A 16,278-nucleotide genomic window follows, 5' to 3' on the forward strand; every position below is an offset into this window, starting at 1 on the left:
CTGCCCGTGCGAACGTGCTGTGGCAGGCGAAACAGCAGGGTAGTGCCACCATCAGTCGAGTGTCGGCCGTGCCTCGACCCCAGTGGTCGATCCCAGCCTCCACCGAAGGTACGGCAGTGAGGCCGGCCACAAGCAACGCTGGCAAAGAAATATGTGGTGCTACTACCACCAAAGGTGGGGTTCCAAGGCCCGCCGATGCCGACCACCCTGCGTGCATCCAGGAAACACCGAGGCCCGCCGCCAGTAGTGACTACTGCGGCCGGCCAGAAGCATCGCCTCCTCTACACCTGGCAGCGTCATTCAGGGCAGCATTTTCTCGTGGACACGTGAGCAGAGGTCAGTATTTTGCCCCCATCGGGAGCCGACACTTGTTCCAGTAAAAGGGGAACTTCTCTGACCGCCGTCAACGGCAGCAACATCAGGACGTACGGAGTCTGTATGATCCCACTCACTTTCGACTCCTGTCACTTCACCAGGCCTTTCACTATTGCCGACATCTCCCAAGCGCTGCTGGGCGCCGATTTCCTCCGGGCATGCTCCCTGCTGGTCGACATGAAGGGACAACGTCTCGTCCATTCTGAGACGTTTGAGTCGATCGCCTTGCGCCACGCTAACTTGACTGCGCCGTATCTCAGCTCGGTGACTTCCTCCGATAATGAGTACGCCCGGATATTGGCCGATTTCACCGACATCCTAACCCCCCAGTTCACAACGGCCAGCCCCAAGCATGGGGTAAAGCACCATATCCCCACCATCGGGCCGCCACTCCATGCACGCGCACGTGGGCTTCCCCCTGACAAGCTCCAACTGGCCAAGGACGATTTCTGCAGGATGGAGGAAATGGGCATAGTGCACAGCTCAGACAGCCCATGGGCATCTCCGCTTCACATGGTCCCCAAAGCATCTGGGGGCTGAAGACCCTGTGGGGACTACCGCCGTCTCAATGAAGTCACAACGGTCGACCGGTACCCTATCCCTCACATCCATGACTTCACAGCCCATCTGGACGGCGCAAAGTTTTTTTCTAAAATCGACCTGGTACGTGACTACCATCAAATTCCAGTCCACCCAGACGACATCGCCAAGAAGGCTATCATCACCCTCTTCACTCTCTTCGAGTTCCTCCGGATGCCTTTCAGCCTCAAGAGCGCCGCTCAGGATTTCCAACGGCTTATGGACATGGTGGGCCGTGGGCTGGATTTCCTGTTTATTTACCTTGATGATATCCTCGTCGCCAGCCGCTCTCGCCAGGAGCACCGCGCACACTTCCGGCTGTTCTGCCAGCGGATCAGCGAGCATGGCCTGGACATCAACCTTGCTAATTGTCAGTTTGGCCTCATTTCCATCAGTTTCCTCAGCCACCACATTAATCAGCATGGTGCAATTCCGCTCCCATCCAAGATTGAGGCCATTCGCAAGTTTCCTAAACCCTTCAAGATGAGGGGACTCCAAGAGTTTGTCGGTGTGGTGAATTTCTATCACCATTTCGTGCCAGCAGCCACCAGGATCATGCAACCTCTGTTGAAGGTCCTGGCCAGGAAGCAGAGAGACCTCATTTGGGACAATACAGCTACAACCTCTTTCTACAACGCCAAAGAGGCGCTGGTAAAGGCGACGATGCTGGTGCATCCATGGGCCAACGCGCTGACTGCTCTCACAGTTGATGCACCTGACACAGCCGTGGGCGGAGTGCTGGAACAACTGATCGATGGAAGCTGGCAGCCCCTTGCCTTTTTCAGTCATCACCTGAGACCTCCCTAGCAGAAGTACAGTGCTTTTGACCGAGAGCTCCTTGCACTCTATCTGGCCATCCGGCATTTCCGCTACTTCCTCGAGGGCAGGGGTTTCACGGCTTTCACCGATCAAAAACTACTCACGTTTGCTTTTGCAAAGGTGTCTACTCCCTGGTCATCCTGGCAACAGCGTCACTTGGCCTACATTTCTGAGTACACGACTTGCGTTCAGCATATTGCGGGCAAGAGCAACCGGGTCGCAGATGTGTTGTCGCACCACCATCAATGCCATCCACGCTTTGGCCCCAGGCATCGACTACAAGGCTCTGGCCGCCGCACAGCGAGTGGATGAGGAGATGCTCGCCTACCACATCCCCATCTCAGGCTTGTTGTTGGAGGATGTGAGATTCGGACCCGCTGACAACACGCTACTTTGCGATGTGTCTACTGGACAGCCGAGACCCATCATCCCCGCAGTTTGGCGCTGCCGGATTTTCGACATAGTTCATGGTTTGGCTCACCCTTCCATCGGGCAACAACGGTTCTGGTGGCAGCCAAGTTTATGTGGCACGGGTTGCGCAAGCAGGTCGGCAACTGGGCCAGGGCGTGCATCTCCTGTCAAACATCCAAGGTTCAGCGTCACATCAAGGCGCCCTTGCAGGATTTTGCCCTGCCACACCATGGCCGGAAGCCATCCTGCTTTCAGATACCTCTGCTTCGACGTGTGCACGTGCCCTCACTGCCCACTGGATCGCCCGTTTTGGTGTGCCGGTGGATATTTCTTCCGACAGAGGTGCAGTTCACCTCCGAGTTGTGGTCAGCAGTGGCCTGGCTGCTGGGCGCTCAGCTACACCACACTACAGCCTACCACTCGCAAGCCAACGGTCTAGTGGAGCATTTACACCGTCACCTGAAGGCATCCTTAAAGGCACGGCTCACGGGCCAGGACTGGATGGACGAGTTGCCATGGGTCCTGCTGGGCATATGCACTGCCCCGGAAGAGGACCTGGCAACTTCCTTGGCCGAGCTAGGCGTACAGCGCTCCACTTATGGTCCCAGGGGATTTCACCCAGCGGTACATCGACATCAGGAACCGTCCATGACCATCCTGACGCGGCTCCAGAAGATAGGCACGCTCTCTCCTGTCCCGACGTCCCGCCACGGACTCAACCCCACGCATGTCCCACCCGCCCTCACAGACTGTCAATATGTGTTCCTTTGCCATGATTCTCACCGTACGCCACTGCAAAGGCCTTACGAGGGACCTTTCCAGGTGCTGCAACACAGCACCTCAATTTTTGTAATCAACATGGGCGGTAGGCACTAGGCTGTTTCCGTGGACCGTCTTAAGCTGGCACATTTGGACATGGATCAGCCTGTGCAGGTGGCACAGCCCCGCCGTAGAGGGTGTCCACCGTTACGACCGCACCTGCCCTCAACTTTACCGGTTGTGACCCCGAGCACGGGAGACGTGTACACGAGATCAGGCCACCTCACTCGTAGACCTACTCGCCTCCGTTACTCCGGTTCTGGGGGGGTCATGTGGCGCCATCTTGTGACCAAGCCACTTGTTCTAGAACCTTCAATTGTCGAGATGAAACTTTCGCGTGAGCAGGGTGGGGAGAGATGAGAGAAAAAGGAGTCGAAGGTTAACTAGTGTGCTCTCAAACAACGGCAAGGACTTTACTTAAATATTTATTGAATGCGCGTCAGTGCCGGAACTGTATTTATTAATAAAGACACAGCTGTGTACACAAAACTTGGACCTCCACAGTGGTGACCCCGACAATCCAAAACGGTTTATTTTGGATTTTTACCACGTATGCAGCCGACAACACAGACCAGCAAAATGCAGTTTCCATCAAACTGCACGTTTTTTGGACATCTCAACCCCACGTGTGAAGCCCAGTTCCACATTCGACAAATTCCGGCCGATGCGGATAAACATTACTACGTGGTCAGTGCGCTGGACCAGGACACCGCCGGTCATCTAAATAATTACCTTCGCCAGCCACCAGCTGCAGGCAAGTACGAGTGCCTCAAAATACTCTTCTTGCGCACTTTTGGTCTCAGCCACCGCAACAAGGCAGCCAAACTCGGCAGCCGCAAGTCGACCATGCTTATGAACAAAATGCTCACCTTGCTGAACAGCCACGAGCCCTGCCTCCTGTTCGAACAGATTTTCCTCAGACATTCGCCTTGCTTCTCGTGGACGAGGATTTCACCGACCCCCGCCGGGTGGCTGCCTGTGCGGACGTGCTGTGGCAGGCAAAACGCTGTCCACTGATAGCGCCACTATCAGTCGAGTGTCAGCAGTGCCTCGGCAGGTCAAGCGGTCGGTCCCAGCCTCCACCGAAGGCATCCACCTCCACTGAGGCCGGCCACAAGCAACGCCGGCAAAGGTACGTGATGCTACTACCACCAAAGGTGAGGTTCTGAGGCCTGCCGATGCCGTACCACTCTGCGAGCATCCGGGAAACGCCTTGGCTGACCAGAAGCATCGCCTCCTGTACACCTGGGACCGTCATTCAGGGCGGTGTTTTCTCGTGGACACAGGAGCAGAGGTCAGCGTTTTGCCCCAACGACACTCGTAAGAGGGGACCTTCGCTGACCGCCGTCAACAGCAGCAACATCAGGACGTACGGAGACTACATGATCCCACTTACTTTCGACTCCACTGCTGGGCGCCGATTTCCTCAGGGCACACTCCCTACTGGTTGACGTGAAGGGACAACGTCTTGTCTATTCTGAGACGTTCGAGTCAATCGTCTTGCTCCACACTGACTTGACTGCGCCGCATCTCGGCTCGCTGACTTCCTCCGATAACGAGTACGCCCAGATCTTACTCATTTTAAGGTCATGAGTTGTATGGAAAGGTTGGATAGGCTGGGACATTTTTCCCTGAAGTGCAAATGGCTGAGAGATGACCTTCTGGAAATGCACAAAATTATGAGAGGCGTCAATAAGATGAATAGTTATAGTCTTTATCTCAGGAGTCTAGAACTAGAAGGCATGGGATTAAGGTGGGAAGGCAATGGTTTAATGGCAACCTGAGGGATAACCTCTTCACTCAGAGGGTGGTGAATAAATGGAATTATCTACCTACCAAAGAAAGTTGAAAAAGCCAGATACAAGAGCAATGTTTAAAGAACACTTGGACATGTACATGGGTAGGAAAGGTTTACAAGAATTTTGCAAAAAGCAGGCAAATCACTTGCTCATTTATAAAACCAGGTCAACATGGATGAGCTGGGCAGAAAGGTTTGTTTCTGTGCTGTATGATTTCATGTCTCTATGGCTATTAGAGATGGGAAATAAATGTGACAGAAATCCAACCTCATAAGAATTAAAATAAAAGATGCACCAGCTGCATGCAATCCAACAAAAATTGCACTGGAATACAACATTAATGCTAAGTAAAAATACCATCTGTCTGGCAAGAAGGATAAACCAAGACCTGGTTTCCTATACAATTCCAAACATGTGTTCAAAGAAAAGAGGCATCCTCAGTCACTTCTCAGTCCTGATTTATTTTACTGAACATTTGCACCGCAAAAATGTATAGTGGAATTTTGAAGGTATGAGGTGGGTGTCTCTAATCAAATGTCTTATTCAAAGTTCAACATTTCAACGGTGCTGTACAGCATTCATTCCTTTTTGCACTGACATTAAATACTACCTTAAATACTAATGGTTTTTGATGTGTGGCTTCATCCAAAAGCTTCTGAATTGAAAGGAGGATACTACCAAGTTCAGGTATTGAGAAATCAGATGTTTAATGCCTTACTCAATTGGAAAGATGAAGTGATAGATATTCATGTTTGACAGATTTGGTTAATGTAAGCATAAAATAAACAGTCCAAAATAAAAGATAGTACCTCAAATTATAAAAATCATAATTAATTGAGTATTTAGGAGCATTATGGGTCATGTATAAAAATCCCAGGTGCCTATTCTTCCGAATGATTGAAGTAATTTTCAATGGATCTTGAATGTTTTCCTTGATGACATCTGCTGCTGTTCTATATGTTAGCTCTGGAGGTGAAATCATCCTCATGCATGAACTTGTTCTACACAAAGCAAGTGCAGGAGATGGTGGGATTGGCTGTATACATGTGTCGATATCAATCTGTATAAAATATACAATAGGTTTAATATTAAAATAGCCCCATTCAACAACATGCAGAATATAATGGCAATAATTTCATTTTCACTTTCTAGAGATTTTCCAGTAAACTATATTGTTTTGACAGTGATACAAATTCCACCAAATGTAAGTATTTTTCACTTTTTCACAAAATGTGCATCAGTAAAACAAATCAAATATTCAGAAACATTGAAGCAAATTTAGATTGCTTCCTGTTCATGCCCCGCTCACTTGGGTTGCACAGCAGCGCAGTGGATTACAGTGCCAGAGACCTGGGTTCGGTCCAAACCTCTGGTGCTGTTTGTACGGTTTGTATGTTCTCCCTGTGACTGCGTGGCTTTTCCCCGAGAGTTCCGGTTTCCTCCCACATCTCAAAGACGTGCAAGCTTGTAGATTAATTGACTTATGTAAATTGTCCCTAGTGTGTAGGATGAAACGAGTGTATGGGTGATCGCTGGTTGGCACGGATTCAGTGGACCAGAGAGCCTGTTTCCATCTCGAAACTAAACTAAACTAAACTAAACTAAGAAAGTGCCTCTGAGTATAGGTTTCAGTTCTATTAAAATGAGTACACTTCACAGAAAAAATTAATTTCTCCATTCAAACATTCTGTCACATTTACCTTTTTTGGAATGAAACCTCCTGTCATTATCCTGTATCACATTTGAATCAAGTAGTCCATTAAATTTGTCAGAAATGTATATTCCTGTAATTTTTACAATTTGCATCTAGGAATTTTTGCCTGTTCTGCAATGAGAACTTCCTCTCGCCTTTGGTTTGCTGTATTATTAATTGCTCAATTTTAAGAGATGGATGCAAAAAGGTAAAAGGTGTCTGGTTAAATTTGGTTACGCCCATACAGACATGCATAAACACTCACACACCTACGCACATGCACACATGCACTGTGCATGGTAATACAGCACTAAAATAGACTCTTGGGCCCACCAAGTACCTACCAACAATTGATCATCTATTTCCACTAATTTTGTAATTTTGCACTATTCCTGTTTTTATTCTCTTCACCTTTCTTTCAACTCCTCCCAGATGCTATCACTCACCTACACATGAAAGACAAATTACCGCAGCCAATTAATCTACCACATACATATTTCTTCTTCAAAAACTTTCTTAACTGCTTACTATAAAAATAATTTATTTTAGCTTATACATTTTTCATAACACAACATATTTTATTTTATTGGTTTTATCTTCCAGGGATTTATTTCTTACCTCTCCTTCAGAAAAAAATCTTAGTGAAAACAGCAGGAAAGTTTATTTCTGAAGGCTCATCATTTGGTTAACAAAGAAAAACAATTATTTTTCTTCAATCAGTTACCAGCTGTAAATGGATGCTGAGCTATGCAAGACATAGAATGAATGCACACTGAGTCCTAGGTTACTTGGTAAAATTGGTAAAATTAAATGTTGCAATTATTTTCCCAAAAGGCTAACAAAAATTGGAAGGAATTCGTGATCCTGTGAAGCAATTGACAAATCATCTACTGCCTTTCAGCTTTATAAGAATATCACATGTACATTTATAGGTGGAGATGTAAAGACAAGGTACATCAAAAGGAGCCTAAATGACAATTAAGAAAGAATAAAAATGTACATTTATACAATACTGTTCAAACCTGCTTCTTTGTCACATCAGCTGGGAGTTCTGGCAGCCGTTTTAAGGATTTGACTAAATCTAAGGCAGGTTGTAAGATTATTGTTGGTGCACTGGGTGGAGTCCATCCTGCGTTGATCAATTGCTCTCTATTCTTTGCGTAGATTGATTCTGGCTGATTGTGATCTTGAAAGATCTTCAATATAGGCTGCAGTTACACAACATAATGGCGTTAAGAAAATTTTCTCCAACAAAATAAGAAATGCATTTGGTAATGAAACAGTAACATTACACAGTAGAGTGCATGGAATTTTATTAACAAGTGTACAATATGCCAAATAATTTAGATTGGTAATAACCAGCTTTTCTGAGGAAGCTGACAATCCAAAACACTTCAGAGAACCTCTGATACTTAAAATTAGATTAGATTAGATTAGATTAGATTAGATTCGTTTTATTGTCATTCAGACCTTTCGGTCTGAACGAAATTTTGTTTCCCTGCAGTCATACATATAATTTTTAAAAATGGCAAAAACACACAATCAACACAAATTTAACATCCACCACAGTGAGTTCACCAAACACCTCCTCACTGTGGTGGAAGGCAAAATCTTAAAGTCTCTGTCTCTTCCCTCTTTGTTCTCCCTCTGCGCCGAGGCGACGGTTCAAACTCCGCGGGTGGTTGCTGCCTCCGCCACAACTCCAGGGCCGAGTCGGGTCTCCGCCGCTGCTGCTGCTGCTGCCGCTACAGCTTCGGTGCCGAGCCGGGTCTCCGCTGCTGCTGCTGCCGCCGCTACAGCTTCGGTGCCGAGCCGGGTCTCCGCTGCTGCTGCTGCCGCCGCCACAGCTTTGGTGCCGAGCCGGGTCTCCGCTGCTGCTGCTGCCGCCACCACAGCTTCGGTGCCGAGCCGGGTCTCCGCTGCTGCTGCTGCCGCTGCCACAGCTCCAGGGCCGAGCCGGGTCTCCGCTGCTGCTGCTGCCGCCGCTACAGCTTCGGGGCCGAGTCAGGTCTCCGCTGCTGCTGCTGCCGCCGCTACGGCTTCGGGGCCGAGCCGGGTCTCCGCTGCTGCTGCTGCCGCCGCTACAGCTTCGGGGCCGAGCCGGGTCTCCGCTGCTGCTGCTGCCGCCGCCACAGCTCCAGAGCCGAGCCGGGTCTCCGCTGCTGCTGCTGCCGCCGCCACAGCTCCAGGGCCGAGCCGGGTCTCCGCTGCTGCTGCTGCCGCCGCCACAGCTCCAGGGCCGAGCCGGGTCTCCGCTGCTGCTGCTGCCGCCGCTACAGCTTCGGGGCCGAGTCAGGTCTCCGCTGCTGCTGCTGCTGCTGCCGCTGCCACAGCTCCAGGGTCGAGCCGGGTCTCCGCTGCTGCTGCTGCCACCGCTACAGCTTCGGTGCCGCCAGCTCCGCCATTAGGCCTCGGCGCAGACGGAGACGGGGAATGCGACCGAAGAAAAAGTCGCATCCCCCGAAGGAAGAGACCAAAGCATGTTTCTCCCACCCCACCCACACACATACACAACTTAATAAAACAAAATTAACTAAAACATGACAAGGAACAAAACGAAAGAAAAAAAACAGACGGACTGCAGGTGGGCCGCAGCTGTTAAGCCAGCGCCGCCATCTTGAATTATTAGTTAACCTGTAACTAATAATGTTTATACTGAACCTCTGAATCTTATGTAAAATAAAAAAGTTAAATGTTCAGTGTAAAACAGTTGTAATGGCAAATTTCCAATTCTTCCAGTGTCCAACCTTCCATTGCCATTACTACATAGGTAAGTAGAAATGATCTTACGCAGACCAAATAGAACAGATTTTCCAGCCATTATTTCCAGTTTAATTGGTTCTTTATTGAAGTAGTTGTACAAACAAAGAGATGAACGTACCAGGTTCTCCTTATTCTGCATACAAGTTGTAAAGCCTATTCTCCCGGTCTGGTGAGAACTGTATACTCTCCTCCCCTGTGCATTGTCTGATCACTCCCTGTTCACTATGCCCATATGTATACACCCCTCTGTGCATCTAATGACCGCTCCCAGGTGTCCAAATTAATACTGCAAAATATCTAGACAAAATAATATAATATGCCAACAGTAACTAGCCAAAACATAAATGGCTCCGGCCCCAAATTGTTCTTCGTATATAACAAAACAATTACCAATAAACATTAAAAGGAGCTATAAAAGCTTAGCATATTATCAAAAACAAAAGGTATGTACTATGTGTTGGCATTTAGTCTTCTTTAGTGATTCTTTAATCTTCCTGCTGTACCTGGATCTGAGTTTCTTGGATTAGCGGCAAGTATTCTTGTCTTCACAGTTTCCAAAAGATATCTGCCATATATTGCACCTGTCTCCATTTGTGTTTGATGTACAAGTCTTCCTTCACAAGGCAGTAATGGTGGCAGTAATGGTTTGGTTTACAACAGAAGAAGATGGTTTGGTTAAGTCCTTCCAGGTCCATTGGATCTTCAGAACTCTTGGTAATGAGTCGATCATTTAAAAATGCTTCAAATTCACAAAATAAAGTTTGCAATCCTTCATCGTCCAGAACTTGTTGGTTAAGAACAGAGCGCAGCACTTTCGAACCATGCGGATCAATCGTTCCCAAACACTGTACCAACTTATCCCTTGCTGAAGCATAGCATTCTGGACCTTGTCCTGATTTAAGCCACTATGTGCTTCTAATTCTCTTTCCGCTCTGATAGTATTTAATCTTAAAGATGAAACTTGACCTCGTCGACAGATGAATCTTCGTAATCCATGTCTCTGTCAAGTGTAGATGCAACTTCAAGATGTATTGCCCTGCTTGCCATGCAGGTGAAGATTACACTATACCTTTTCACAAGACTTTGTCCTCTCTTGATCTCTTTTTGATTCTGCTGTGTGGGGATGTTTTTTGTTGGACTCTATTGTGTGTTGTGTTTCTTTATTTTCTTTATTTTATTGTATGGCTGTATGCAAAAACTAATTTCAGACCCCGGTCTGACATTAAAGTGCCATCGTATCGTATCGTATCTATAGGACCAAAGTAGTCTACTCCTAAATCTGTAAATGGAGGCTTGCCTGCAGGATTTTCCTTTATGCGAACATATCCCCATTGTGATACATCAGTAGCGTCCCTCACAAAAGGGATCCTGGTTGCTACAAATGTTTGGAAGCGTTTGGTTTTGTTGTGGATGTACTTAAGCACTGTTGTGCTATTGGTCCAGAAGATGGATTTGTCAAGTTGAAGCTGTAATTCCTTTTGCAGCATTGTGTCCACTCTGACAGCTAGGACTGCAGCTGTAAGCTCCAATCTGGGAATCGTCATTTGCTTTAATGGTGCCACTCCGGATGTTCCCATTATGAATGTAGCATGCACTTCTTTGTTATCACCTACCAGTCTTAGATATGAAACAGTACCGTAGCCTGCGCCTGTAAAGTGGTGCAGCTGTGCATATCTGATTTGACCAAAGTTTGTGGACTTCATGCACCGGTCCACTTTAAATTCCACCATCTTGTTGAGATCTGCTAACCAGCCTGTCCATCGCTGAGAGAAGGTTTGGGGTATGTTTTCATCCCATCGGAGTCTTTACTTGAGCTCCTGCATAATCAGCTTGGCTGGCAGAGTAAATCGTGCTAGAAATCCTAAAGGGTCATATATAGAGCCAACCACAGACAAGATGCCCCGTCTTGTGTATGGTCGTTCCTGTGGAGCAATTCTGAACTTGAACACATTTGTTTCAACGCACCAGTCCAATCCCAGTGCTCTTTCTATTGGCAGATTGTACATGGAAGTTGTTCTTTACTGTGTTTGTCACCTCTGCTGGAAAGTGAGCTACGTTATCTTCAGCGGTCTTCCTTAATGCAAAGTTTGCACAACTTGGTGACGACACTGCTCCAAAAAGATGTACCTTTCTCCTTGTATTCAACAAGACCGTGCTGCACATCAGCCTCGGGTGACCACAGGAATTGCAGATAGTCAATATGCTTTTCTGATATCTTGACCTAATGAAATATTGCTTTAATATCAGCCATCAAAGCAACCGGTTCTTGGCTGAATCTGATGAAAACTCTAATGAGTGAGTTGGTAAGGTCAGGACCCTGCAGCAGATAGCAGTTCCTTTAAAGACTGCTCCACAGTCGAAGACCACCCTTAAGGTTCCTTTTCTTGAGTGATACACCCCATGGCGAGGGATGTACCAGAGCTCTCCATCACCTCGATTCAGCTGGTCCACTGGTACCATTTCAGCATAACCACTGTCAATCATTTCTGTGAGGAAAGATGTATATTCAACATGAAATTTCATATTGTTGCCAAACCTGCGTTTCAGGCTCTGGATGAGCTGCTCTGCAATGCAACGGTTATTTGGTATGCTGCCGCTTCCTTGTTTGAAAGGTAAGTCTACATAATAGTCCATCTATCATCTTTGCGGAGAGATTCATAATACATCTTCTCTGGACATTTCCTCTGTTTCCTTGATGGTTCTTTCACTGAAGTCGTGATTGTATTGTTTGACCAATAGCTCCTCTAGGTTTACAATGGATATTTGATTGACAGCAGCAGCAGGGCAGCCATTTTTATCCCTGCTTTCATTGTCTCTTCTCAGGGGACCCATCCCAGTAGGGTCTTCACGATGAATGGTCAATCCCCTTGGCTGTTGACCAGCTGTCAATGAAGCTTTTGTTCCAATGAGTAGGTTGATGCCAGTCCATTTTAGGAATCTTGATATCCTTCAAGTAAGGACGTTGTATCAGGTTTTCCTGTCTAGGAATGTCCAACTTTCCGTTGCCAATACTACACAGGTAAGTAGGAGTAATCTTACGCAGACCAAATAGAACAGATTTTCCAGCCGTTATTTCCAGTGGATTAATATATTTTTATATGTTCATATATATATTGGAGGTATATAATTGGCTCTTTATTGAAGTAGTTGTACAAACAAAGAGATGAACGTACCAGGTTCTCCTTATTCTGCATATTAGTTGTAAAGCCTGTTCTCCCGGTCTGGTGAGAAATGTATACTCTCCTCCCGTAGTGATTAGAATCCATAGTCTTTTATTAGCAACTCTGCGGAGGAAACACAAGGTGCTTTCGTCTCCAAGCATTCAGCTAATCTAACTGGAGAGAGAGAGCTCACTAATAAGCCTGTGGGCGGACCAGTAGTATGAGTGACATAAGTAATGTGCAACAAGCATAATCTGTGTGGTAACATATATATAGTATCAACACACTAATCTACATCTCCCCTGTACCTGGTCTGATCACTCCCTGTCCACTATGCCCATATGTGTAGGCCCTAGGTGCATCTAATGACCGACCCCAAGTGTCCAAAATAATACTACAAGATATATCTAGACAAAATAATATAATATGCCAGCAGTAACTAGCCTAAACATAAATGGCTTCTTCAACAGTTTTCACGTGTCAGTAATATGTAACGTTACACAATATCTACATTGGTTGAAAGCCAAGATATATTTGCAATATCTCCTTGACAATTTTTCATTTTCTTGGTGCCTATGTATTGCAATATTTGTTACTTCTATCTGGTTTCCCCTCAGTCTCCAACGCTGTATGGAAAACAATTTTTGCCATGGACTAGAAGGGCCGAGATGGCCTGTTTCCGTGCTGTAATTGTTATATGGTTGCCCAATCTTTTTTGCACACCTAATCTACTGCAATCCAAGCAGCATCCTGGTGAACCCCTTCTGCACCCACTCCAAAGCCTCCACATCCTTCTTGGAATGTGGTGACCAGACTGCATACTCTACTCCAAATATGGCCTAACCATAATTTTAAACAATTGCAACATAGGTAATTGTGAAAATTATTTTGCACTAGAAATCTTTAATATCTGTTTCTCATTTAGAACTGCATCAAGGCAATTAATTGAACAGGAATGAATGTTATCAATAAGTAATAGAACTACCTTCACACTTGCATTCATGAAATATTTTCATTAACACCTACCAATGGTTGCAATCTTACAGGCTGCTCTCTTGCTATTCTTTTCTCCCGTGCCTTTGTGGTCCGGCTAAATTTCAAAGCAAGAGGATTTGGGCTCATCTGTTTAGGTGCTGTTGATATTAGCCTTGTTTGTAGCTGTGAAGGATCAATATCTGTATTGGGCGCAGTAAAGTCATCCCCAAATCTCCTTCTTTTTTTTTGGAGATGCTGTGGCAAACATGCTGATGTATTTGGAAGATTTAACATTTTGACCTGCAAAAATAAGTTGAAATATTGCAATGTGAAATCATCTACAGGCAATATTGTTAACTGTAACAATCTTACCTATCTATCTATATTACTAAAAGTCTGTTCTTGACCGGTTTTGGCCATCTGTGCTGCGATTTCCGAGAGAACAGCGCCACCTACGGCCGTCATTTTTGGCCACCTCGCTCAGAGCCCCCCTCCGCCATATGTGTGCCGAGGATTTTTCCCGTCGATGAAAAATTACAGATATATTAATGTTTTTACAAAATCCCCCATTCTCTCTGCTGCCCCCGCTGGAGGCAGGGGAAGGGACTATAAAACCAGGAAGTGGTGTGCCGCAATCAGTCTCTGCAAGTGGTGTGCCTCAATCAGTCTCTGCAAGTGGTGTGCCTCAATCAGAGCTCTGAATAACACTGAACAAATGTCTCCACAGCTGTGAGTACCCATAATGTGGTTTGAAAATGAAAATTTGGTTAGTTTGAGGGAAAAAAGCACTACCTGCAAATGGTTGTTTGGGTTGAAGTAAAAAGGCACCCTCTCCTCTTCCCCCCCCCCCCCCCCTCTCCTCTCCCCCCCCCCTCTCCTCTCCCCCCCTCTCCTCTCCCCCCATCCCCCTCTCCTCTCCTCTCCCCCCCTGTCCTCTCCTCTCCCCCCCCTCTCCTCTCCTCTCCCCCCACTCTCCTCCCCCCCCTCTCCTCCCCCCTCTCCCCCCTCTCTCTCTCTCTCTCTCTCTCTCTCTCTCTCTCTCTCTCTCTCTCTCTCTCTCTCTCTCTCTCTCTCTCTCTCTCTCTCTCTCTCTCTCTCTCTCTCTCTCTCCCCTCTTTTTCTCCCCCTCCTCCCCTCCATCCCCTCCCCCACCGTCCCTCCCCTAAGCCGCCCTCCCCTCCACACACCCCTACCCCCTTCCCTCCACCCTCCCACCCCCTCCCTGCTCCCCACCTCCCTCTCCTCCCCCCTCCCCCCCTCTCTCTCTCTCTCTCTCGTCTCGCCCCTCTTTTTTCCTCCCTCTCCTCCCCTCCATCCCCCTCCCCCCACCGTCCCTCCCCTAAACCCCCCTCCCCTCCACACACCCCTACCCCATTCCCTCCACCCTCCTCCCCCTCCCTGCTGCCCCCACCTCTCCCCTCACCTCACCCCCCTCTCAGCACACCCTCTCGCTCTCCCCCTCTCTTCCCCCTCTCTCCTCCCCTCCCCCCCTCCCTCCCTCCCTCCCTAAACCCCCTCCCCGCCACACCCCCTACCCTCTTCCCTCCACCCTCCCTCCCCCTCCCTGCTCCCCACCTCTCCCCCTCACCCCCCTCTCGGCACCCCCTCTCTCTGCCCCTCTCTCTGCCCCTCTCTCTGCCCCTCTCTCTGCCCCTCTCTCTACCCCTCACTCTCTCTCCTCCCCTCCTCCCCCACCTTTCCCCCCTCACCAACCCTCCCTCTTCTCCTCCTCTCCGCCCCCTATCCCTCTTGCCCCTCTCTCTGTGTCTCTGTCTCTCCCTCTGTCTCTGCCCCTTCTCTCTCTGCCCTCACTCTCTAACCCCCCCCCCCCCCTCTCTCTAGATGTGACTGCGTTGGGGGCTATGCATCAGTAGATAGGGTGGTTATGGGGTAAAAGGAGCAAATTAATAATATTAATATAATATCAAGGGAGGTAATTAGCATGAGTGCGGGGGGGTGGGGGGGGATAGTTAGTGTGTGTGACGCTGCATGTCGCCTCCCCCCCCCCCCCCCGCAACCGCACGTTGGGGGAACAGACCCAACGGGTCTGCACTTGGTCTAGTAATTTATATTATTTTTCAATGAAAATATACATTTTCAAAAATATATATATTTTAAAATATAGACATAGTAAATATAGAAATTATAAATTGCAATAAAACACCTACCATGCTTGGCACAGGTTCAAATTACGCAGAAATTGAATAAAATAGACGGGTTTCCATGTAGGGCAAAAACTTCCTCATGATCATTTCATACATGGTACAGGTGCACAACCTTTTATCCGGAGTTCCGGAAACCGAAAACCTCCGAAAACCGGACATTTTTCCCAGGATGTCGTCTGCACACCAAAGCTCGCGTTTGGTGCCAAACTTGCCCCGAAATGACCCACGGTCAACCCAGGTCTGTACTACTGTAGCGGCTGCCTCCTCCCCGGAGACCGGGGAGTCACTTAAACATCTGTAAATCGGCGCGATGTTGTGTGTCGGCGGCCACAGCGCTCCGGAGCTTACCGCACGGCGACCCGGTAAGGCATTGCCCGCTCCCCACTGGTATCCCAGCGCTGCGACGCCGCCGACTCCCAACATAGCGGAGCTGGGGCTGCGGGCGTCCGGCCGCGGGCGGCGCTGGATTTGGAGCGCCGCGCAGCCAGGGGTAGAGTTGCCGGGGTCGGAGCTCCAACCGACGCCGCCCTGCGGCCAGACGCCCGCAGCCCCCAGCTCCGCGATGTTGGGAATCGGCGGCCACAGCGCTCCGGAGCTTACTGCACGGCGACCCGGTAAGGCATTGCCCGCTCCCCGCCTCTCCGACCAGGTAGGGGACTAAGAATTAAAATTTCCCCCTTCACATAAAAGCCCTCCAAACTAACTGACTAACATTTAAG

General features: G+C 48.1%; 1 protein-coding gene across 1 annotated transcript in view; it reads right to left on the reverse strand.

The window, feature by feature from the left end:
• The window catches only part of dnah6 (dynein axonemal heavy chain 6), a 288,021-nt gene that overhangs the window by 259,087 nt on the left and 12,656 nt on the right, over positions 1–16,278 (reverse strand). The window contains exons 3-5 of the mRNA XM_033018232.1: positions 13,446–13,694; positions 7,518–7,703; positions 5,612–5,862 (exon numbers count right to left, since the gene is read on the reverse strand). Of these exons, the coding sequence (XP_032874123.1) occupies positions 5,612–5,862; positions 7,518–7,703; positions 13,446–13,694 (686 nt within the window). The remainder of the gene's footprint in view (positions 1–5,611; positions 5,863–7,517; positions 7,704–13,445; positions 13,695–16,278) is intronic.

The sequence above is a fragment of the Amblyraja radiata genome, chromosome 3 (assembly GCF_010909765.2).
Source record: "Amblyraja radiata isolate CabotCenter1 chromosome 3, sAmbRad1.1.pri, whole genome shotgun sequence".
NCBI lineage: Eukaryota > Metazoa > Chordata > Chondrichthyes > Rajiformes > Rajidae > Amblyraja > Amblyraja radiata.